The sequence below is a fragment of the Rana temporaria genome, chromosome 3 (assembly GCF_905171775.1).
Source record: "Rana temporaria chromosome 3, aRanTem1.1, whole genome shotgun sequence".
Taxonomy (NCBI): Eukaryota; Metazoa; Chordata; class Amphibia; order Anura; family Ranidae; genus Rana; species Rana temporaria.
In genome coordinates, this window is record NC_053491.1 from 222408157 (window position 1) to 222434641 (window position 26485).

The window sequence follows — 26485 nt, forward strand, 5'->3', positions numbered from 1 at the left end:
CTACGCCCCTATTACACCTGATTGGTACACGCGCAGACTGTTAGTAACAGCGCTGTACCGATCGGTGACAATTTGGGGCGATCGTTTGTAACCTATGAGCCCAGTGGGGTCTTTTAGCCCTAAGGATGGGCGCCCTTAGAAGGAAGCAGTCTGTGGATGCTTAGTGGGAATACCTGTTAAAGTAATGTCTGTAAAAACAACATGACGGCGCATTGTCCCCGCTCATAGAATTATGAGAGGTTCCTCATCTGGTGACACAGCAGTAGCTGTGTTATTTATATACTTTTATTTTTATTTTAATCATAGAATGTTGCAGATGATTGCCTCTCATGGATATGATATGTACAATATGGTGGTATTTGTTGCATTTCTAAGTGATTGAGGTGATATTAGTTTGTGATGTATACTTGTTTAAAGAATTATTTCCTTTTATAACATGTCTGTCACAATGAACATCTATTACATCATATCCTGTTTTAGGGCACCACCCTGTTGGGGGAGGGCCCTATAACCATTTTGTGTATTTAAGCGAGCAATGTGGGGGTGCATCCTTATGCCCCTGTTGAAGGCTTACTTAGCCGAAACGCGTCGGGTACTGCTATTGAGCACCCCACATTGCCATTTTTTGTACGTGATCACTTTTTATCCTTGTCATATTTACCTATGACTTTTACAAATAAACCTTTTTGGTTTTAATTGACCTGCACTATTGGAGTTCCTTTTTCCATTTCATATCATCCACTCCATGGTTTCCTGAGAGCTTTAGCAACATCCTGCCCTGCATCTCCTGACTGATGGTCCAAGGATTGTATTCAAAGCTCGTGGTATTGATCCAACACACCATTCAAGCTCTGCTGGTTCCTGCTGTCCATGTCAATTTGGAGTTCCAGTCTCGCTTATGGTCCCATTCCGGTTTGAGTGGTCCCGGTTTCCAAAGACCACTATGTCTGGCTGACTCTTTGCTGTATAGTAGTAGAATCCAACCCATCCGGTAAGCGTATTTCATACACTACCTACCTTGATGTGATTGTGATTCTCATAGAGTGCTACAGACAACTTGTACACCTGTTGTATCCCAATCAACGGATAGCAGCTCATCTGTTTTCCCTGCACCTATCACTCAATTGATGTCTTTTCTACTTTGAAATATAGACTTTTTTCTTTGCATCAAGCACTGTTTGAGCTACTTATCTATATATGTTAGTGGTTCATGTATATGCACTCTTATACGAATCTTGTCACCTCACATGGTACCACATATTCTGGAGTTTTTGGTTTAAAGCAGAGCAGGGCTGGCCCTACCATGGGACCCGATGGTACCATTGTACCAGGCAGCACTTTCAGGGGGGCAGCAAATTGCCGCCCGCACGCCATCCTATTCCGCCAGCTCCGCTCTCCACTCCACTGTGGGGCTAATTGCCGCCCGACCGCTCCTCCCGTTCTGCTCTCCGCTCCACTGTGGGGTTAATTGCATGAATAGAGCCATAACAGGTCATTTTTATACTCCTATATACATGAATAGAGCCATGATAGGTCCACTTTAGTTATCATGATATAAAATAATGGATGTTTGGGCATTTTGGTGGGCGTAATTTTTTTTGGGGGGGGGGCAGCATTTCATTCTTGGTACCAGGCAGCACAATGTCTTGGGCCGGCACTGAAGCAGAGGCAGTGGCTCAAGTTCACTGCATTCACAGAGCCAGGTGCTGTGTTGGCAGTCGCCGTGCAAAATGTCTGACCTGTTCTCACTACCACAGACTCCTGTAGCATGAGTTGTAGCAAACTATAACTTCTCAGGCACGCTTTCATGTTTAAAATCAGCTTACAATACTCAGTATTATAGTTTTGTCACTGTCACTTTTGCTGGACAGCTTTGTCTGCCTGTAAATGTGGAGAAAATTATAATTGTTGACATGTGAAATATTACTAAATGCATTAACTATATTTTAACCATTATTTGAGAACAGAGGTCCAGTTTGACTTCCATAAAAAAAAATTATTTTTTTAACTTACAACGAGTACTGTATAAATGATCAAGATCATTAACACAAATGTTTATTTTTTATCGTATAGCAAAATACAGATATCTTTTTGCGTTATTACATTTACTTCATAAAAGTTGATTATTATATTTACTTAATAAAGTTGTTTATTGTCTTCATTAAATAAAAACTGTAGAAGTATAATATAAAAGCAATGAGAAAAGTGTGTGTGTTTTTACAACAAATACGATTTCCTGGGGCCTAAAAAGTGATAAAAACAAAAGCATCTGATTTGGCAAATGTAACCAATGAGCATACTTAGGAACCTTTAAAAATCAGTAGGCCTGCGGATGCAAGTGGGACACAAGGAGGAGTAGGAGTCAGGGCCAAAACTCATTTAATTATTGTGGAATGGCCCAAACTATTGTCAGTAGTTGTGGCCGTCTCACATTACAGCTGATCAGGGGCCCTTCTTAGCATCCTCAGGCACTCCGGCTCACTTAAGGGGTCAGCTATTCGCACTGGCAATCCATTATATATGTTTTTTCCACTCTCCGTTTATAATAAAGGCCCACTGACTCTGTTTCAGTTTTGCTGAAATATGCAATAAGTGCATGTTTTTTTAAGTATACTGATAGCTGAAAGTATATACATTGCTATTGTGAGCATACTTATTGTCCATGGCATGATAGTTACTCCAGTATTCCAGGTCAGGCTGAACATATTGGTAGTATGTGCTTTCTTTCCCAGACAAGCAAACCGGGGACAGTCTTTGTAAAACCAGCTTACTGAACTGATAGGTCAGTTTCCTTCTGACTTTCATAATTTCTCCCGTTCTGCCATAATTTCGCAGGGCTCTGGCCATTTTCTGGTAAGTCATGATTTTACGGTTACCTTTTCTTTTACCCCATAGCTCTGCTAATTTCTCTTTGTTCTTTGAGACAAATTGGAAGATGCCATTGGGTCCATCCACCCACTGAATGCAGCTGATCATGCTGGGGTCACACAAAGCATTATAGAGATATTCAAACAGACGAAGCTTCCTCCTTCCTGGTGACAAAACATGAGTTATGATGATAAAAAATTAACACTAGAGTAAAGTTGAAACATCACTGAAGTCCTGCGACTTTTAAATAGAGACGTGTAAAAAAGGACCAGATTTCCACATCAACCTTACATAGGCATAAATTTGGGACACACATTCATTGTTTAAAGAATAACTGTATTGTTCAAACACATTATCTTTTTTAATATTAACAGGGCTAACAATTTGGTAATCATAACCTCTTACACCCAGGGCTTTTTTTCAGCAGGAACGTGGGGGAACGCAGTTCCAGCACATCCCAAACTGAATGTATGTAATGGAAAGAGGTGCTGGGGTGTGCTGGAGAGTCTACTGATGCTGGCTGCCAGGGGATATATTTTTGCTGGAGGGGATCTATTTTTGTGAAGGAAGGGGGTTTATTGTTGCTGGGGAGTTCTTCTGTTGCTCGTGGGGGATCTATTGTTGCTGGGGGGATGTACTGTTGAGGGAGGGGTCTTTGTTGCTCGAGGGTCTATTGATGCTGGCTGCTGAGGAATCTATTGTTGCTGGAGGGGATCTATTTTTGCAGTGGGTTCTATTGTTGCTCAGAGGTGGGTAGGGGGCGGAGTCAAGGGTGGCTTGGAAGGAAGGAGTTCCTGCACCTATTCTCTGAGAAAAAAAAGCCCTGCTTACACCTACCTTTTCATTCTGTATGCTTTAAGAGCTGTTATCACAGGCCCGAAACAGTATAAACATTACTTTGTGTGCATTCATACAGTCAGCAATCTGTACTATACAGTGTAGACCAAGACATATCTACAGTACATGCTACATGCTAAGAGGGTAATATGTACTTAAACATGTACATCATTGCAATTTATCCTAATGCATTTTAATGTAATATAACACACATTAACGCACCACACGTAAATGCCAACGTGTGAAGGGGCCCTTAAGCCATTCCAACCACATGTTTCTCTTATGACAGATGTATTTAATGTAATCACCTAAGTCATCTTTTAGACTGGGAAACCACAGCCTTTTGTTCATACATTCAAAATGTTTCTATTGTGTTAAGAGATTCCTAAATGTTTGGTCCCTAAAGGTGCAGATCTGATCAAACATGTACAGTGGAACCTCAGATTGCGAGTAACGCGGTTAATGAGCGATTCGCAATACGAGCACTGTATTTCTAAAAATCCTAACTCGGTTTGTGTTGTCTTGCAAAACGAGCAGGATTCAGGTCAAAGCGGTGTGCAGTACCGCGTTTGGCCTGTGGTTAGGGGGGGCGCTGGAGCCGAACGGTGCCGATCGGCGCTGCTTGGAAATGCACGGAAAGACTTGAGGACAGCTCGGCTGACCTCTGCAAACTTTGGAAAGGCTCGGAAACAGTGTTTCCATGTGTTCACGAGGCTCTCCGGTGCCCCCCACCTCAGGCCGCATGCGGTATTGCATGCCATTGAAGTCAATGCGGAACAAATTATTTTCGTTTCCATTAAATTCAATGGGGAAACTTGTTTTGATATGCAAGTACTTTAGATTATGAGCATTCTCCTGGAACGGATTATGCTCGTAATCCAAGGTTCCACTGTATCTTTTTTGACATAAATCAGGTAAATCTTCAGAGAATGATTTTATGGTAAATCTGCAGAGAATGATTTGATGGGGGTGGCTTGGGGACAGTTGTTAGGTGGGTGTGGGATAGACTTCCTTGAATAAATTAGTTTTTAGGGATCTCCTAAAGTCATGGGTTAGGGGCTTATCAGAGATACCAGGGCAGGGAGTTCCAGAGGATGGGAGAGGCTCTGGAGAAGTCCTGAAGGCAAGCATGAGAGGAGGTAACAAGGGAGCTAGAGAGCAGGAGGTCCTACGAGGATCGGGGTAAGGATTTGGGTGATATTTGCAGATGAGGTTGGTGATGTAGATGGGGGCGATGTTGTGAATGACCTTGTATGTTGTGGTTAGCATTTTGAATTTTACACGGTGGGGTAGGGGAAGCCAGTGAAGGGATTAGCAGAAAGGAGCAGCAGTCATGGATCGGTTAGTGAGGTATATTAGTCTAGCAGCAGAATTCATAATAGACTGAAGGGGGGATGGCCTTCGTAAGGGTAGGCCATTAAGGAGAGAGTTGCAGTAGTCAAGGGGGGAAATAATCAAGGAGTGAATAAGTTGCTTTGTGGTATCATTAGTCAGGAAGGATCGAATTCTGGAGATGTTGCGGAGGTTAAGGCGACAAGATTTAGCCAGTGATTGGATGTGGGGGCTGAAGGAGAGGTCAGAGTCAAGGATTACACCCAGCACCCTGGCATGTGTGGAGGGACCAATGGCTATGTTGTTGATTTTAATGGTAAAGTCACGGGAGGGGGACTGGGATTGAGGAAATATAACAAGCTCAGTTTTAGATAGATTGAGTTTGAGGAAGTGGTGTGACATCCATACCGATATGTCATTCAGTAAGTTTGAGATCTGTGAGGAGATCGAGGGGGTGAGTTGAGGAGTGGAGAGATAGATCTGGGTGTAATCGGCATAGAGGTGGTATTGGAAGCCGTGGGAGGTTATCAACTGGCCCAGGGAATAGGTATAAAGTGAGAATAGGAGGGGCCCAAGGACGTACCCCAACAGAAAGAGAAAGAGGAGCGAAGGAGTTGTAAGAGACACTGAAAGTGTGCTGAGATAGGTAGGAGGAGAACCAGGATAAAGCAGAATCACTGAGGCCTAGGGAGTGTAGTTTGCTGAGGAGGAGCAGGTGGTCAACTGTGTCAAAGGCAGCAGAGAGGTCTAAAAGTTTGAGTATGGAGTAATGGCCATTGGTTTTAGCAGTTAGCAGGTCATTGGTGAGTTTTAGTAGGGCAGTTTCAGTAGAATGTTGTGGGCGTAAGCCGGACTGTAGGGGGCCGGGAAAGTTGTTGTCCATGAGGTAGCCACTCATTCGGTCATGGACAAGGCATTGGATGAGCTTGGGGGCAAATGGGAGCAGGGAGATGGGTCTTGAGTTATTCAAACAGGTGGGGTCTAGTGAGGGTTTTGTAAGTATGGGGGTAACCAGTGCATGTTTGAGCAGGGAAGAAAATGTGCTGGAGGAGAGGGAGAGGTTGAAGATGTGGGTTAGGGAGTTGAGGATAGAGCGGGAAGGTGGTTGCAGTAATTACAGGTAGTGAGGTGGGCCATGGAGAGGAGATTACCAACTTCATCTGTGGTAACTGGGCAAAAGGAGGAGAGTATTGAGTGTGGTGTTGGACCTGATGTGTTGGGTAGGGGAGGAATTTGAATGCTGGATATCTCCTTGCGAATTGTGTCAATTTTGCTTTTGAAATGGTTGGCAATCTGTTGAGCGATAAGCAAGTTGGTGGATGGGGGCAGAGGGGGGTGAATTAAGGGTAGAAAATAGTTGACAAGGTTTGGATGAGAGGGTTTTAATGAGAGTGTTGTAGTAGGTGTGTTAGCAGTGTGGAGGCAGGAGATGTATTTGAGAAGGGTGGATTTGTAGAGGATAAAGTCTTGCAGGGATTTCGATTTACGCCATGCTCGTTCAAGAGCACAGCTGCGTCTCTTGAGACTTTTGGTGTCATCTGTTTGCCAGGGTTGTGGCAGATGGAGCCTGGTTATATGTGTAGAAAGAGGAGCAAGAACGTCTAGGGAGGATGATAGCGTGTTGTTGTAGATGGAAGTGGTTAGGTCTGAGCAGGACAGGGGTGCGATTTTGTTGTAAAGGCCATCAGTAGCAGAGTGAAGAAGGGAAGGGTTGAGGTGCAAAGGTTTCTGTGGGTAGTGGTTTGTGGGTTGGCAGTATGGGAGGTAGGAGACAAGGAGAGTGTGAAACGGATACGTTTGTGATCAGAGAGAGGAAAGGGTGTGTTAGAGAGGTAGTGTGATAGATTATTCTAAAATCCCTATTTTCAAATTAGGCTAACCATAAGGAATCCCAGTCCTGCGGATGCAGGCACATATCTTATGGGGTTACGGTATAATGAAGGGGAGAGTATACCAAATGTAGGGGAAAAGGGACCAACCATACAGTTTCAGATTAAAGACATGTATAATTCACCTGAATGGCAGGCCCTTCAAGCAGCAAGTGATCCCCCAGAGTCACTTGTACATAAGAGCAGCCTGGGATATATAGTGGCCATAGCAGATCCCACATTTGAAGACACAATGGCAGCAGAGACTGGACTCTCGGATGTCAACCTGTGGCTCGAATGGATGAGGTATAGTGCAGGGAAACATAACAGGTCTAACTGTTATATGTGTAGTGGAGCTAAACCCCATTTGGGAACAGTACCATTAAACATACCTCCCACTCAAGAGGAGTGTTTTCTGAGCCTGTTTACCAATACTACTACTGATTACTCCCAGTGTGAAACATGGAAAAAGGAATACCCAATAATAACTAAGACAGCAAGACCCGGGGAGGGTATCACTATATATCCCGGTAATTACACATGTTATTGGAAATACCAGGGGAAAGGGAGGTTCTTGGGTAACTTGTCTAAGGGATACTGTGCTTCATACAGTAGTGTATCAGCAGATCTGGTCCAAAATCAAACCCAATCCTTGGGAGATGTGTATTGGATCTGTGGGGACATGAAGATTAGGAATAAATTAACTGACAGATGGACAGGGGAATGTGCACTTGCTAAAGTCCTAATGCCCCTGCACATCTTTTCTGTAGAGGACCTAGTAACAAAAGGGGAGCACTCCAATAGAGAGCGTAGAGGTGCCCCAGCTGGTAGTTTTGACCCTCATATATATATATATAGATGCCATAGGGATCCCAAAGGGGGGTCCCGGATAAGTATAAAGTAACTACAGGTTTTAAATCCCATAATCACTGTGATATATTACATAGGGTAATTAGTTAATTAATGTCAGAGTGTAAAGAAGTTCTTTAATGAGAAAATTAAGTTTAATACTCTCTGTAAATGTTTATGAATATGTTATCCTCAACAACTGAAAATGTATTATGATATGTCAAAGCACAAACATGGGATTAGAACAGAGTTTTAAGGAACAACTATTGATTAAGATTATGTAAAGATAATGGAAAACAACATGGTATTTAGTATTTAACAAAAATCCTACAGATTTGGTTGTAAGAATTAATAAAAAGAGGATTGAGCAATGTTTACAACAGATTCTAAACTTTGGTTTGGTTGTTAAATTGGGGTAGTAGACTGTTCTAATTTATTATAAGGTTCCCCAGGAAAAACATTAAAATATGAAAGTTATGTTCAATCTAAAAATGTTGTAAAAATAGTAAAAATAAAATTAAAATAAAAACAAACAAGTGTTAAAAGTTTTTATAATGTGACGTTTCTGATAGGCTAGAAATTTTGGAACGGTTGAAGGAGGTTCTCGTGAAAATGGCCACTTCACAGTTCATTAGGCTGGAGCTAGTCTGTGAATTTCACTAGTTTGTCCTCTAAACAATCTTTTGTCGCTTCTGTAGTTGGGAAATGTCATATTATAATGTAATGTACATGATTGCTGGCAGACGTACAAACCAAATATGTTTAATTTTGTATGGTGAGTGGTGTCAATATAAGCTTGTAAAATATTCTCTAAGCAGTAGGGGGGGAACAGATGTTTCCTTTAGAGAAGCACTGAGGGAATGTGACCTTAGCTGTTAGAGGTCAGGTTACACAGCCTGACACACGGTGGTAAAATTGCCCTTCTGTGTGTTTGCAGAAACCAGAAATCATGTGACTTTCTCTCTCTCTCTCTCTCTCTCTGGTATTTTACTAAAAATGTGTTTTTTTGCACCATTTGTTTTGGACAACATCTTACTTTAAGGGTGTTGGTTCAAAAAGAATGGAAGGTGTTAGTATACTCAGCTTTGTTTAAGCTTTGTCTAGTAATAACTGGATGTTAAAAAGAAAAGGTCAGTTAAAATAGTGAAAATTAAAGATACAATATGAACAGATGATGCAGTATGATAGAGCCACAGTGATGAATCAAAAAGTCACTTTTTAGGCTTCAGATTGACAGATGTATTGTGGGAAGGGATATTGTGCCTTTATACCTGGATCCATGTAAGGGAGCAATGAAACTTCCTGTATATTCGTTTGTTTAAACAGTCATGTGACAAGAGTATTCATACTGTATGATCGGTTCTGAAAACTAGTGTAATTCAATATGAATAAGTTTGTTTAGGAAACAAAATATTTAGGAAAGAGCCCAATATAAAATTAATGCTCTTCTGAAAAATTAAAATGCTTATGAAGGAAAATATAGTAATTAAATGAAACGGATGCTTTTATGAAATTTAACTTAGTAATGGGAATGTAGATTGGATTAATTATGTTTGCTATGGTCAACAGAGGTTTGTTAATTATAAACAGAGATATACTCCAAGGTTTAACTGAACACCTAGAGGCCACTGCACAAACGTCTTTGTTAAAATCGCATGACCCTAAACATATGGCCCTAGTGAACAAGGGGGGTGCATTTAGGATTGTGATAGATTATTCTAAAATCCCTATTTTCAAATTAGGCTAATTCTTTTTATTATTAGAATCACTGAAATGTTTTCTCTTTCCTATATTCCTTATACTGTTTATTTGTTTTTATACGCATTATGCATATGTATGTATGGGTATGTGTTGCAATGCAGATATTATGTTGTAAAAGTTACCATTTGAAATGGAGATACAAAGGATTATTATTAAGAGCAGATGTCATTCCCCCCCACTCTTCGCTCTCACTCCGTCCCCCCTCCCTCCTAAATTCCTCATTCCAAAGAACAAATATGGACTTGGTTGTAAGAGGAAGCCGCCCTCCCCCTCCTTTTCACTCGGATCTCCTGAAAGCTTGTGTGACGCTTGGAAGGAAACTTGCAGAGCTGACAATGGACTCTTTATGACACGTGGATTCACAAGGGTGTGTGTGCATGCCCAAGAATGGATTTCCAAGAAGAAACCATCCCTATATGAACTGACCTATGAGAGCTTCATGCCAAGGACAAACCACACAGGGTGGAGGGTAACTGGGAGTAAAATGTATAATGTGAACCAATCAGCATGCATAATGTTTTGTGATGTCATTTTACCAATAATAAAAAAGAACTGGGTAAGCCCAGTCACTTCCTGTTGGGCTGAGAAGCAGAGAGAGGTGAGATGTGAATCTTTTTGTCTGGTCCACATATTTCACCTTATTAATTTGAATCAAACGGCAGAATGGGGTTAGCCCTGAGGTTGTATCAGGGGTCAATCCTTGACAGTAGCAGGTAGTGCGGCATTGGTAGAATACAAGGTCGAGAGTGTTGCAGTTGGAGTGAGTGGTGATTTGTGTCCATTGTGTTAGGGTAAAAGAGGAGGTTAGGTTGAGTAGTTGAGAAGTGGTTGCAGTATTAACATTGATTGGGATGGTAAAGTCACCTAGGATGATGGCAGGCATTTCAGAGGAGAGAAAATAGGATAGTCATGCAGAGAAGTCATCCAGAAAGCATGACACTTGTCCAGGAGGCCGATAAATGACTGCGATCCTCAGACAAGCTGGAGAGAAAAGAGCAGGGGGTGTGGGAAGAACAACCTGGAAGGTGCATTGTGGGGAGAGGAGAAGTCTCCTTTTCTTCCACTGGGTCTGGTGGAGTGAGTCCAGAGGAGGCCACTGTGGGACAGGGTAGCTGAAGAGGTAGTGTCGAATTCCTGGAGCCAGGTTTCGGTAATAGCAAATTAATTAAGGGATTTGTAGAGGATAGCTATTCATAGCTGTTATGCACCTTAGCTGTTATGCATAGGATACATTAAGGTAAAAAACAAAACAAAAGGGTTTACAACCCCTTTAAAACATCACTAAAGCGACATGGGGTATCATTTTTGAAAGCCAAAGCAAAGCAAAAGCAAGGTGTAAACAGGACTGTAAGCTAACTATTTTATTTAGTGACAGAGGCTTTGACTGGCATTCACAGAGCTTTAACAAAGCCTGTCTGAAGCCTTGTTTTGAAACAAGCGTAAACTAGCCCTAAATGATATATACAGTACTCACCTTCTTTTAGTGGAAATGCACTAGTAGGTACAGCATAGATTAAGTGATCTTCTTGTGTGCTTTGGATACTGTGATTGATATAGTCTTCTGAGCCACTTATCTGTAAAGAAAACTATAGCGTATTGGTAGGTATATGTGAAAACTTCCGCGCTACTAGTGAATAAAGAAATGTCATAGAAGTAAAATAATAATAATGCAAAGCAGCAGTATCTAATAGTGTTCACTGTACACAATAATAAATATCAATAAAAATGGTGATAAGCGCTAAGGAAAGAATCCCTAAAAGGTTCTCATATATGTACAAATACACAAATTGGGTGTAATGATGACACAAAAAACACTTATGTGATAAATCGTGCGGTGACTGATGGTCACTAAGAAGTTTCTATGAAAGTAAATCTATATGTGATCAAAGAAAATATGTCCTAAAAATGAAAATGCCCTCCTGTGGCATATGTGATATTGAAGGGATGAAATCAGCTTCTTCTCTGGAGTTCATGACGTGATGAGGAGTGTATAACACAATATAATCCGTACCCGTAAGGGATCACGTGAGACTGACGCAGACCGGAAGCAGCCGGAGAAGACGTAAGACGGCGCTGTAAACGATGCGTCTTGTTACATCTTTGCTTATCTTTTAACATCTCAATGTCCACATGCTACAAGAATAAAGTTTTATTATTTAGTCAATATTTCACCATTGGAGGCATCTTTTTCTCCTTTTCCTCCCCAATCCATATGGTGCACTGAGCACATTATTAGGTCAATAGGAACCTCTGGGACCAGTGGGGTCAATATGGGCGAGTGGCCGACACATACAGCATTGGAGAGGAGCTGGAGAGAACAGTGAAACACCCTTCTTGAGGCCTTTACATCTATACTACATGCAATATTTAGTGGTACTAAGGTGAGAGTTTTGGGAGACTGGTACGGATTATATTGTGTTATACACTCCTCATCACGTCACAAACTCCAGGGAAGAAGCTGATTTCATCCCTTCAATATCACATATGCCACAGGAGGGCGTTTTCATTTTTAGGAAATTTTTTCTTTGCTCACATTTTGATTTAGTTTCATAGACACTTCTTAGTGACCATCAGTCACCCCACGATTTATCACATAAGTGTTTTTTGTGTCATCATTACACCCAATTTGTGTATTTGTACATATATGAGAACCTTTTAGGGATTCTTTCCTTAGCGCTTATCACCATTTTTATTGATTTTTAGTATTGGTAGGTATGTCATATATTTGCTAGAAGTATACATAAGGATATCAATAGCACATAAACCAAACACCATTTGTTATAGTAAATATGCTGAACTACATAATTAAAGCAGGGTAGGAAGTTTGTGACAATTCTTTGTGTATCCAATTAGTAGAGGAATTCGCCAACTTCCCCTATTCTCTGAGGGGCTAGTGACAAGTAGACATGTGCACACTGAAATTTTTTTTTTCGGAATTTGGTTTTCGTCCGAAAAATAAATTTATTTTGTTACTCCCGAAATTTGTTTTTATTTATTTTGTTTCGTTAAACAATGCATTCGTCTGAAAATCCGAATTAATTCAGGTTGAATCTGTCAATTGAAGGCTTATGGTGTCTGTCGAATGTTCTAAGATTTGACGGAGCAGCTAAACTGTACGAGGCCACAATCATACATTTCCGGTCGAATGTTCCACCTACAAGCTATAGAAGAATTCTAATGTTGTATGACTAGTAATAATTGTATTTATTAATTATTATTACAAGTCAGCTAACATTCAAATTTTTCTATATTAACATTTAAATTTTTCTATAGCCTATGGGCCGAGCATTTGAACGGAAATGTGCGATTGTGGCGTTGTACAGTTTAGCTGCTTGTTGAATCTCCTTAGAACTTTCGACAGACACTATAAGCCTTCAATGACAGATTCAAAGTTTGTATGTTTTTCGCTGCTTCGTCGAATCTTTGTCCATGTCGAATGGTCTACCCCAACACTGTCTCTATAATGTCGAATCTTTTCTCTCTATGTCGAATCTTTCCTCTCTATGTAGAATAATCTTGGACTAATAGAATTAAGGTTAGGCACATTCGACCACAGGTTCGATAGACACAGATTGCTATTGTCAGTGCCATGTCGAATCCCCTATCTATATCAAACTGTTGTAGCAACGAAAATAAAATAATTTTTTTATGTCGGATCTTTCGGATTTCGGATTCTGCACGTTCGTTTTCGTTTGTTAAAACGATAACAAAAATTCCCCGAAATTCGGACGAAAATGCATTCGGACGAAAATGAGTGCACATGTCTAGTGACAAGAGCCAACTGAGCAACAAAAATAAAGATTGGCTGAATGCTATAAAATACTTAAAATGCTGCTTGTTTTTTTTTTGTTTTAAAATAACAAACATGTTACACCTACCTGCTCTGTGCAATGGTTTTGCAAGGAGCAGCCCAGATCCTTCTCTTCTTGAATCCCTCACCGGCACTCCTAGCCCCTTTCTCCTTTTGAGTGCCCCCACAGCAAGCAGCTTGCTATGGGAGCACTGGAGTTGAGCTGAGCCATTCCATTCAGACTCGGCCCTGCCCCCTCTCTCTCTCCTCATTGGCTCACTGACTTTGATTGACAGCAGCGGGAGCCAACCGCGCCCACTGTGTGTCTCAGCCATCATCCGCAGCTATCCTCTCTCCTCCTCTCTCCCCCTCTCTCCCCCATAGCCTGTGAGTTCCTGTGTCTGTGATCCCTCTTTTATGTAGCCATAACACAGTGTACATAATTGCAGAAAACAAAGCCTCTAAATACAGTTTTTCATAGATCTTCAGGCCAGTCACATGACTCCTGGCTGAGCGACCAGCACAGCAGTCACCTGACCTCCCCAGCTGACGTCAGAGGGAGATCTTGGCCCCTCCTGTTGTTGCCAGTAAATGGGAGTAGGAGAGTGGCTGAGTGTCATCTGACTGGCCTGAAGAGATCTGAAAAACGGTATTTAGAGGTATGGTGTTCCACATATATGTACACAGTGTGTTATGGCTGCATACAAGAGCTGGGCTGGCAGTAACATTTTTTTAGAAGGTTACAACCACTTTAATGCATAGAATGCATTACGATAAAAAAACTCCTGCCTTTAGAACCACTTTAAAGGCAGCTTGCGAACCAAATAAACTCTTGGTGGTACTTCTACAAAGGAATCAAGGTAAGTAGCAGGAAACTAAACTATTTTTAGGTTTAAATCTTGTTGTCAAATCAAAATATCTTAAAGTGCAATAAAAGCCTAACTATAGCCATTCTTTAAATGTTAACTCTGTCTATAAGATCTGTTTTTAAACAGGTTAGTCAGGACAGGTAAAAGGAGGAGGGGAGGAGACATTTTTAGGAATGTAGTTAGGCTTTTCTTCAACTTTAAGGCCGCGTACACACGGTCGTTCCAAACCGATAAGAATGGTCCGATGGGCCATTTCCATCGGTTCACTGCTGAAGTGGCCTGATAATCTGATTTGCGTACACACCATCGTTCCAAAAAACGATCGGGTCAGAACGCGGTGACGTCAAACACACGACGTGCTGAATAAAATGAAGTTCAATGCTTCCAAGCATGCGTCGACTTGATTCTGAGCATGCGTGGGTTTTGAACCGATGCTTTCTGTACTAACCATCGGTTTGGACCGATCGGGCAGCGGTCCATCGGTTAGATTTTAAAGCATGTTTTAAAATTTTGGACCGAAGGACAATGGACTGATGGGCCGTACACACGGTCGGTTTTGACCGATGAAACTGGACTTTAGGCCGTTTTCATCGGTTTGGACCGACCGTGTGTACAAGGCCTAAGAGTCATGCCAGGAGTTTTCAATACTTTATTGACCACAATTTTTTTAAGTTATTGTGTGTCCTTTATCGGTGCTACAAATAACAAAAGAAAGGAAAAGGGACCCATGTCAAAATAGGTTTGCTTGTTAAAATAACTAAATCTGCCTAGTTGATATTTACTGTGATAGAACCATTGCTAATACATACCTCCCAACTTTTTGAGATGGAAATGAGGGGCACCTATTAGCAAAAGTATGTAGGCATAGGACACAGCCCATGTTATGCCCCTTTAAAGGAGAATTATACAAAAAAAAAATACCTTCATTCCTGAACTTATTTGTTTTGGTTTCATGTATGGATTGCATGGGTTGTTACCAACATGTGGTGAAAATTTCATGTCACAAGCACCTTTGGAAATATATTTACCTAGAAAAATGGTGATGGCGTGTTCAATACTTATTTTACCCACTATATATATATATATATATATATATATATATATATATATACACACACACACACAGTATAAATGGGGGAAATCGACTAAAGGATTTGGTATGTGATATGAAGGCCACATGACAAATTTTTGAGAAATATCCCATGAGGTAATAATTGAGTAAATTAATCAAATATCAAATGTGAGGTAAATACCATAAGAAAATTGAAATCATTAACCTTTGTCAACCACATTATATCAGTTTTACTGCCACAGGGCGGCCACTGTGTGCAGGACCATGTATATATATATGAATCACTCCGCTGCAATTATTCACAGCGGGAGCCAATGGGCTAGATGTCCACTGGCAACCACCAATTATTCATTACACAGGCAGAATGGCAGTCTGCCTATTTAACCACTTCAATACAGAGCAGCCCGAACGGCCGAATGCTCTGTCTTCTGTCTCAGACACAGTGTCATGCCCAGTCAGGAGATTGCCTGGCTCCCAGGGGGGGGGGGGTTATGGATGTCTGTCCCGCGCTCTCCTGTCTCTCTTCCAGCAGTGATGGCGGGGAACATTGCCGCCGCCGGTGGGGGAGAAGCCAGTGGTGGCTGGGGCGGAACCAGCGGCATCAGGGGGCGGAGCCTGACGTGTATTTGCACCATAGGACGCAGAGACATTTTCCCCTATATTTCTGGGGGGGGAAAGTGCGTCTTATGGTGCGGAAAATACGGTACCTCACAACTTTTTGAGATGGGAACGAGGGACACCTATTAGCAAATGTATGTAGGCATTAGACTCACCCCCTGTCACACCCCCTTAAAGGAGAATTATACATAAAAAAAAAGATTAGTTAACCCACAAGTGCTTTTTTACTACTATTATTATTCCTTTATATAAATTCAAAGAATAGAGCCGGATACTCCAAATGGCCTTGTTGCTTCTTTATTGGTGCATAAAAAAAAGTCAGTAAAAATATACAGGGGCTATTATTCCATTATACTGGATTTGAAATTTACAAATGTAGCAATTTAGAAATCGGATGAAAGGTTTACCACTGGAAAACACTTTTTGAAAGATAAAAAGTGCATTTTATATACTATATAGATCAGATACAAAAATGAGGGACAAATGAGGAGGAAAAAGGGACAGAGAGACAAATCAGGGACAGTCCCTCAAAATCAGGGACAGTTGGGAGCTATGCTAATATAATTATGTATAAAGTTACATAGATCTCTTTATCATTTTAGACTGCAAAAATGACACAATCCACATATAGAGGCCAGTGCAACCTTTAAAGGGGTTGTAAAGGTAAATGTTTTTTTCACCTTAATGCATCCTATGCATTAAGGTGAAAAAACATTCGACGGTACTGGCCCCCCCCCCCGAACCCCCGTTTTACTTACCTAACCCCTCAAAAGTCCCACGCGCGTCCACATGATCCTCTTCGGTTCCCAGCCTGGCCGTTGATTGGATAGGCTGGACGGATTGATAGTAGCGCAGCCATTGGCTGGCGCTGCTGTCAATCACAGCGGATGACGCGGCGCGCCGGGGGGTGGGGCCGAGTGATACAGTCGGCGGCTATGCCCGCTGATGTATCACGGGAGCGCGCTCGCAAAAGCTTTCCACCATGCTCGCTCGCTCGCATGAAGGTGGAAAGCTTTTGCGAGGAGGAGCCGAGACAGCCGCTGAGGGACCCCAGAAGACAGGGTTAGGTAACAGTCTGTGCAAAGCGAGCTGCACAGTGGAGGTAAGTATAACATGTTTGTTATTTAAAAAAAAAAAATGTTTGCCTTTAGTGTTCCTTTAACCACTTAACCCCCGGACCATATTGCTGCCCAAAGACCAGAGCACGTTTTGCGATTCGGGACTGCGTCGCTTTAACAGACAATTGCGCGGTCGTGCGACGTGGCTCCCAAACAAAATTGGCGTCCTTTTTTTCCCACAAATAGAGCTTTCTTTTGGTGGTATTTGATCACCTCTGCGGTTTTTATTTTTTGCGCTATAAACAAAAATATAGCGACAATTTTAAAAAAATTTATATTTTTTACTTTTTGCCATAATAAATATCCCCCAAAAATATATAAAAAAAAAAAATTTTCCTCAGTTTAGGACGATACGTATTCTTCTATATATTTTTCGTAAAAAAAAATCGCAATAAGCGTTAATTGATTGGTTTGCGCTAAAGTTATAGCGTTTACAAAATAGGGGGTATTTTTATGGCATTTTTATGAATATTTTTTTTTACTAGTAATGGCGGCGATCAGCGTTTTTTTTCGGTACTGCGACATTATGGCGGACACTTCGGACACTTTTGACACATTTTTGGGACCATTGGCATTTTTATAGCGATCAGTGCTATAAAAATGCATTGGATTACTATAAAAATGCCACTGGCAGTGAAGGGGTTAACACTAGGGGGCGGGGAAGGGGTTAAGTGGCCTCACTAGGGGAAATCACTGATCCTCTGTTCATACATTGTATGAACAGAAGATCAGCATTTCCCCCGCTGACAGGACCGAGAGCTGTGTGTTTACACACACAGCCCCCGGTCCCCGCTCTGTAACGAGCAATCGCAGCTGAAACTATAGGACTTTAAAGTGAAAAGAGTTCTAGTCAGAGGCTTCAGATAGTGACCCTTTATCGATTTCCAACTTGTTATGGCTCCGGCCCAGAGATCGTCGCAAATTAAGTAACCCTATAACAAAACACTTTAGATCCCTTTGGGATAAACTTAAAATTAAACACCAACGACAATCAGCAGGGCCGTCTTTAATATGGTTTGGGCCCTGGGCAAACATTTTTTTTGGGCCCCCCTACAGCTTATTTTGGGCCTGGCTGGTTCACATGTATGTTTTGGCGGTCCTCATTTGTGCAGGTACAGCAGCCCATTGATTTGAATGGGCCGCCATGCCTTTGTTTCCTGCAGAAAAAAGGTGCATTCAGCATTTTAAAAATACAGTTGCCTTGAAATCCATTCTGCTTTTGCACCATGCTACTTACCTGCAGTTCTTGCACACACAAACGCACTGTGTTTTTAAAAGCGTGACCTAAACGTCTAAAAATGCAGCAAGTTTGACAGTGCGGGAACTGCAGATAAGTCACAGCAGACAGCAGAATGGACAGACAGTGCTGTATTTCAGTGCTTGATGGGCATAGGCGTGCCTATTACATGAGGCATGCGCTTTTCTTTGCAGGAAACGCAGGCATGGCAGCCCATTCAAATGAATGAGCTGCTATGCCTGCGCAAATGTGGGCCGCCAAAACACATACATGTGAACCAGCCAGGCCCAAAATAAGCCCATCAAGCAGTTAAATACAGACAGTAATGCCATGTGCTCTGATGCCTTACTCAGCCTGGACTGCAGGTCTGGTCTGTGATTTAAAGAGTTCCTCTATTTTACACATGGCATGGCATGGGGTCCCATGGTGCTAAAGCAGAATGGACAGACGGTGCTGTGACCCCATGCCATGCCATGTGTAAAATAGAGGAACTTTTTAAAACACTGACCAGACCTGCAGTGAATCATCAAATATTATAAAGACTTTGGGCACACTCTACAGAAAACTTCTATTTACAATATAGATTAGCAAACAGTGACATAATACCTTGAGGAGCAGGACATGAAGAAGTCAGCCTCAGGAAGAGCAAACTGGGGATGTTATAAAATCACATTCTAATTCACTTTTATATACAAGCAGCACCCAGTGGCAGGAAGGGAGAAGTGCACATCTAAAGGGAAGCCAGGGGTGCTGTACATTTTAAAACACTGGGAAGGGAAGCAGTACTGTCACTGGCTGCGTGCCGCTGATGATTTTCAGCCTGATTTGTGGGCAGCACAGGGGCTTAACGGGCGGCAGGGCCGCCATCAGGAATTATGGGGCCACTTACACATCTTCAGGCATGGGCCCCCTGGAGCAGAGAACCGGGATGGGGGGGGTGCTGCCGCCTGAAATTGAGAAGCAGGGGGGGCTGCCGCGAATTTAGAAGCGGGGGCCCTTTACAAAAAAAGAAAAAAGAAATAAACAAAAATATATATAAAAAAAGGGGTGTAGCCATCCTCTGGGCCCTTTAATAAAAAGAAAAAAATAAATAAAAAATATATATAAAAAATATATTTTAAAAGGGGGTTGCAATCTGGGGCCATGGGGACCTCTGGGCCCTTTAATATTTTTTTTTAATAAAAATAAATTACAAAAAAAGGGGGTTGCCATCCGGGACCTCTGGGCCCTTTAATAAAAAATAATAAAAAAAATATATAAAAAAGAAACATTTATAAAAAAAAGAAAAAAAAAGGGGGGGTTGCCATCCAGGGCCCTGGGGACCTCTGGGCCCTTCAATAAAAAAAAAATATATAAACAAAAATAAAAAAATAAACATTTATAAAAAAAATAAAGGGTGTTTGCCACATGGGGCCCTGGGGACCTCTGAGCCCTATAATAAAAAAAATATATATATATATATATATATATATATATATATATATATATATAAGAAATAAAAAGAAATACAAATTAAAAAAAAATGTTTTTTATAAAAAAAAAGAGGGGGGTTGCCATCCGGGGGCCCTATTTAATAATAATAATAATAACATTTATATTATATAATAAATAAATAAATATATATATATATAACAAATAAAGAAATATATAAAAAAAGATTTTTTTTATAAAAAAAGGGGGGTTGTCATCCTGGGGGCCTGGGGAACTACGGGCCCCTGGGGACCCCCAGAGCTCTAAAAAAAAATGGCCCTTTAATAAAAAATAAAATAAAAATATATTAAAAAAATATATATTTTTTTAATTTAAAAATAAATAAAAAAGGGGGCGTTGCCATCTGGGCCCCTGGGGACCCCTAAAAATTGTCCCTTTAATAAAAAATAAAAATATATTAAAATATATATTAAAATATATATTAAAAATATATTAAAAATATATTTTTTTTATTTAAAAATAAATAAAAAATTGGGGGGTTGCCATCTGGGGCCCTGGGGGGCTCCGGGCCCCTGGGGGCCTCCCGACCCCTAAAAAAAAAAAAAAAAAAAAAAAAATTTTTTTTTTTTTTTTTTTTTTTTTTTTTTTTAGGGGTTGCTTTGGGCCCCCAACAGTGACAGGGCCCAGGGCACCTGCCCCATTTGCCCTGCGGTAAAGACGGCCCTGACAATCAGCACACAATCTCCTCTTATCTTTTCTCAAAAATCCGGCCTTCTATCCGGCATGGATCTTCCCAAACTCATTTAAAGCTTGGACAACATTCTGATGCTACATGACTTGGTCACTTTAAAAAATGTTGTACCTTCAGGGAGAAACACGACTTACCAGAATCAAAACAGTTCAGATACCTCCAAATCAAAAATTTCTTTACTGCACTCACACAAGTTGCAACACCCCTGTCCCAATTATGCAATTTTTAAACAATTTGTAAAAAAAAGACCCATTAGCCAAAGGAATGATATCATCCCTCTACACTCAACTTCTAGTAGACCCTAATCTTGATAAACCAACCTATGTACGAAAATGGAAGGAGGACCTGGAGCGCGCATTGGATGACGCAGAATGGTCTAGGATTTGGTCAACCATCAAATCATCCTCGCCCAATGTGACGGCGATGAAAGCAAATTACAAGGTCCTGACTTGGTTGTACCTTGTACCAGCTAGAGTGGCCAAATTTGCATCTACACACTCAGCTCTTTGCTTTAGGGGCTGTTCAGAAATGGGCACTCACTTACATATATGGTGGACATGTCCAACTTTTCTGGAAAAAATCTTTGCAATGGCCTCTAAAATGTTCCGAAAGCAGATACAACCAGATCCATTTACAGAACTACTTAACCTTAAACCGGAATGTTTAAAAATGTTCCAATTTAAACTTTGTATTCCACTCCTAACTGCTGCAAAGCAAACGATAGATAAAGCATGGAAAACTCCAGTATTGGGGATGGCAGAAACAATACATAGAATGAACGCCACAATATCACATGCCAAAATTATAGCCATTGATGGGGACCAAATCCTAAAATTCAAAAAACTATGGCTCCCATGGATAAAAAACTATCTACCTCCAGATTTCAATGATGCGGTCCTTCTGCCATTGTAGCTGATTAATTTCTCCAAAACAATCATTACATACCTATCTACCTATTGAAACATAAATATTATGCATCGTACTGGTTCTTGGATCGACCTTGTGGACTTTCTCTTTGACTCACTACTTTTTTCTTCTCTTTACTCTCCTTCTTTTCATTTTATTTACATAGTTCTTCACTTCAATAAGTCTAATTTGTTATATCACAACCCATGTATATAACATGGCGGTAGTTTAGATATAATTTATGTTACTGTAGTTATGAATATAATACTACCCACCAGCTATCTAGATAGTAAATATCTAATTAATTCTGTTTAGATATTTTATGTTATTCATTTTTATTTATAGTAAATTCTGTATCCTTGCATAAGAAACTAATGTATTTATCTATTAAAGTAAAGAATAGGGGGTCCCAGGGAATCCCCACAATCCCTGAGGCTCCAACAGGAGAAGAGGTGGGCGGGGAGGACTATAGCGGTACTTTAAAGATTGGTTGCAGGCAACCGGAGTGAGTCACATTAGATAAATTGTAGAAAAATGTATTCACATAAATACATTAAACAAAATAAAAAATACATAACATTTAAAAAAACAACAACAATACAAACATGTTTGACCACAATCAGATCACCGGTCGTGCAATCCCTTATGTGTAAACAAGGGGGGGGGTGGCGGTGAGAGAGTTGGAGTCATGAGACAATAAGTCTCTGGTCTCTACTAGTTTCGCGAACTCAATTTTCGCTTCGTCAGGAGACAGTCTAGTGGCACAGCGTTCTCTGGCCCCCAGAGGATCCAAGGCAGATAGTAGGTTTAAAGGCTCACAGAAAAGCCAAGAAATTTATCTTGGGACAGACCTAGGTGCCTTAACTGGCATACAACAATAAGGGAGATAGGGATCCCAGGACACAGAAATCCCAAGGATGGGATTCTTCAGGCTACACAAGTTAAGCCTGGATGACACATATGTCCAGGTTTGTGCACAAAGAAAAGGTAAGTGAGTTACCAAATCCTGCTGATAGCAGTGCTGGTTCTAGTAATTGTGTACGGTAGTACACATGTCCTGGGACCCAGCTCCGGTGCCGGGTCCCAGGACATGTGTACTACCGTCTGTCCCAAGATAAATTTCTTGGCTTTTCTGTGAGCCTTTAAACCTACTATCTGCCTTGGATCCTCTGGGGGCCAGAGAACGCTGTGCCACTAGACTGTCTCCTGACGAAGCGAAAATTGAGTTCGCGAAACTAGTAGAGACCAGAGACTATTGTCTCATGACTCCAACTCTCTCACCGCCACCCCCCCCTTGTTTACACATAAGGAATTGCACGACCGGTGATCTGATTATGGTCAAACATGTTTGTATTGTTGTTGTTTTTTTAAATGTTATGTATTTTTTATTTTGTTTAATGTATTTATGTGAATACATTTTTCTACAATTTATCTAATGTGACTCACTCCTGTTGCCTGCAACCAATCTTTAAAGTACCGCTATAGTCCTCCCCGCCCACCTCTTCTCCTGTTGGAGCCTCAGGGATTGTGGGGATTCCCTGGGACCCCCTATTCTTTACTAGAATATTAGGATGATGGTACAATTTTTATTTTTGACTATATTTTCTTAAAGATGAAAGGTTAAATCATAATTTATCTATTAAACATGTAATCAATAAAAACTTTTGACAAGGAAAAGACTTCTAGTCGTTTCCAAGACTAAGCTATATGGTGCCACCTAGTAGACACTCTAATGCGTGTACATTTATACATTTGTACATTTACAGTGAAATCTTACATGTTCTGGCAGCAATCGTGCTGGTACATATGGCTTGGAGGTCTGGTACCATGTCTATAGTCAGATTTTATTGTCAGTAAGTGCTTTGCTCTTTTACTTAAATTTAGACTATTGGTATAATTAAAGAACCAGGAAGAATATTTACCTTTTTTTAGCTTCCTGTGTAAAACCAAAACCTTTCTTCTGTTACTTTTGTACAATTTTTCTAATATGGTTATGCTTCTTAGTATAATTATACAAATATAATATTTCACAATACCCTAAAATACATCAGCATTTTTAAAGACTGGTGGTATAATTACCTAAAACCTGTCTTTTTATTTGCCTAATTCAAAGCCCAAAAAATAATAGACAGAGAGAGGGAGGTTCTATGTGCCAATCAGACTCCATTGCATTATACACTGCATGTCACAGTGCTGTGATGTCAGTTTTCTATGCGTCAAGCAGTGTGCCTGAAGGAGATATTTAGGCATCTTACAGAAGAGGGAGATGACAGATCCCAGCAATCGCATACCCCCCAACATTCTAAGAAAGAGGGACACTTTTTAGTATACAGTATGTAGGCAAAGGACACATTCCTGTGATGCACCAGTTACATGGACCATGAAGAACTGATAAGTAAAAAGTCAATGGTTTAACCGATAAGTGTTTTTTTCTTTATACTGACTCTTCAAACTTGACTTCAAAATTTACAATATAGTTCAGTTTCCTGCATTTAAAACTTCTGTAACTAAATAGTACATTTCTTTATAGAGATCTATACATCATACTACAAAAAGGGGACAAATAAACAGGAAATAGTGACAGGGGGACAGACTCTCCAAACCAGGGACAGTTGGCAGCTTTGCAGTTGTTTGACACTGGGGAACGTCACCAGTGGCGGCCCGGCCATAGGGGGCGCATGGGCGCTGCCCCCCTGTCCATGCGTCTGACCCCTACTAATCTATATGCTAAACAGGAGAGCACATCGTGGTCAGTTCTCTAGCTATGCTGGGAACTCAGTATGCTCTCCTCCAATGATCAGACTTGTCCTGATATGCCTCCGCTGTAAAGCCATTCATTGGGAAGCACAGTGTGCTGCTGCTTCTCACCCCCAGCTCTCTTGCTGCTGAGAACAGAAGGAATGTGGTCACTTATAAAAAAGGAAAAATTGTTTTTTTACAATTGTTTTTGTGGCAGCACTGCAGGGGTGAGACAGGGGGGCGCCAGGAAGCAGTAAGTAAAAGTTTTTAAAGTAAGCAAACATTTTATATCATCAAATAACCTTGTGATTATTCTGCAAACTCGTTTTGCCTCCTGTATTCTTAAAGCAGTACTAAACTCTCTCAATCAACAAGAATTATTTCATTTTTTTTTCTTTTAAGCTGCAAACCTTAGTAAATAGACAGAAAATGTATTATATCTCCTTGTCTACTTATTTTAAACATTTTTTTAAACATTTCTTCAGTTGCTTCCTGGTTTTTGGCCTAGTCCAAAATTATTTTATGCATCCCAGGCATTTTTTTCTTTCGTCTGAAGGAAGGGAGAAGGTGCTTTCACAGCTAAGCATACCCCCTTGCCTGCATGCCTGAACTAAGGGCAGATGGATTCCAGGAAGTAAATGCTGTATGAATTAATTGCCCTTATTTAAAATGGCCACGACTAAAAAGCTAGGATTTTTTTTAATACATTTCTCAACAATATAAAACATAGAGACTTGGATGGATGGATGAATGCGTTTTCTTTGAATTTTCAAGATTAGTTAAATAGTGTTTTCCCTGTTTGCTCTGTATCCTGCCCCCTCCAGCCCCATTTGACCCCTGATATAGAGAAAGGCAAAGGCCCTAGTCTCAATTTTCTCCATCACAATGCCCAATTTTGTATTTAATCCAGCCATTTTACAAAAAAGATAATATGAGCTGACAACAGTTATTTGTACCTGGAGCAACCACAGGGTTTCTTTAAATCAGATGTTTTGAATTTGTTTTCTAACATAAAAACCTGTCTTCAAATTATGGAATGTTTACTTACTATAGAATTCCTCCAGCTGTGTGCATCTGTCTCTAAAGCTGGAGTCATGATGCATGTGTCTCCTTTTTGATGGTTTTCAAGGAGGGCTGTATAACATTCATATTCTGTATTTTAGTAAAGAAAAGTCATTAAACACGACATATTATTCTGAAATATTCAGCACATTTTTATTAGGTGTACAAAGGGGACTTTATTTACAGACTGTACATTTATTTTGTTCATATCATGCAATTTTATCATTGTTTACAGGAACAAGCCACTTAAACATGAAGACCCCTTTCACACTGGGGCGGTGACAGTGTTAGCGGTAAAGTGCCGCTAGTTTTAACTTTGCTTTACCGCTGTTATAGCGGCGCTTTACCGCTGTTATAGCAGCGCTTTTTGTCCGCTAGCAGGGTGCATTTAACCCCCGCTACCGGCCAAAGAAAGGAGTAAAAGTGCATGTTTTGTGATGCTTCTGAAGTGCTTTGCAGTGTATACACCACTCCCAAACCACCCCAAAGATTCTGCTTGCAGGACTTTTTTTCCCGTCCTGCAAGCGCACTGCCCAAGTGTGAACGCACTTGGGTTTGTCACACTGGTGAGGCATGAGAGGCGCTTTTCAGGTGCTTTACAGGTGCTATTTTTAGTGCTAAAATGCCTGAAAAGTACCCCAGTGTGAAAGGGGTCGAAATGTTAATCTTGTGCAGATAGCTGTGTATTTAACCAATGAGAAGCTTTTTTATATATATGTATATTTTAAGGATTCAAGAGGCTGGATCTCTACTCCTACTACCCAGGTCCCCTTACTGATCATTCTATAAAGTGATTCTTCCCAAAGCTACAATAACTGAGATTCATGATAGATGATGTAATTCTTGTAGAAACGCAGTCCAGACATTAATTAAAGCGGAACGAAACCTTCCTATTGTTTTCAGCGAAGGAAACTGCCATCTTGGTCTTTATTTGGTCTTCAACTGCTATTATGCTGCACATGTGATCAATTATGACTGAAGCCACATGTTTTTTTTTAAACTGTTAAATAGATGGGTTTAGTTTCAACTTAAAGATTTCTTAAATCATACTTACCTAAGAATTGAGCGATCAAACACAGCTGATCGCTCAGATCTCCCTGCCTGTCACGCTCCTGGTGGTGGAGCCTGATGTGCAGGGAAAGGCTCCTCTTGCTCCTTTCACTCCGGAGGCCCTGATAGGAAGAACAGGGAACCCGAGAGTGCCGAGTCACACAAGCGCCTGGTGGAACGCTGGTGCTGGGCTGAACTTGAATCCTGTACACTCCGGAGTGGTGTCAGCGGTGCTGAGGGAGACTGGACAGCAGGTGACTGGGGCTGGATGCAGGAAGCCGGGATCAGCACTGAGGGAGGTGTATCGTAGTATGGATAGACACAAGT

At 40.9% G+C, this 26485-nt stretch overlaps 1 protein-coding gene across 1 annotated transcript in view; it reads right to left on the reverse strand.

Annotated features, from left to right (window-relative positions):
• Window positions 1-1649: 1649 nt before the first annotated feature.
• SPIC (Spi-C transcription factor) overlaps window positions 1650-26485 on the reverse strand; it is a 35985-nt gene continuing 11149 nt past the window's right edge. The window contains exons 3-5 of the mRNA XM_040344314.1: window positions 25095-25198; window positions 10990-11089; window positions 1650-3032 (exon numbers count right to left, since the gene is read on the reverse strand). Coding sequence (XP_040200248.1) covers window positions 2605-3032; window positions 10990-11089; window positions 25095-25198 — 632 coding nt within the window. The 3' untranslated portion in view covers window positions 1650-2604. The remainder of the gene's footprint in view (window positions 3033-10989; window positions 11090-25094; window positions 25199-26485) is intronic.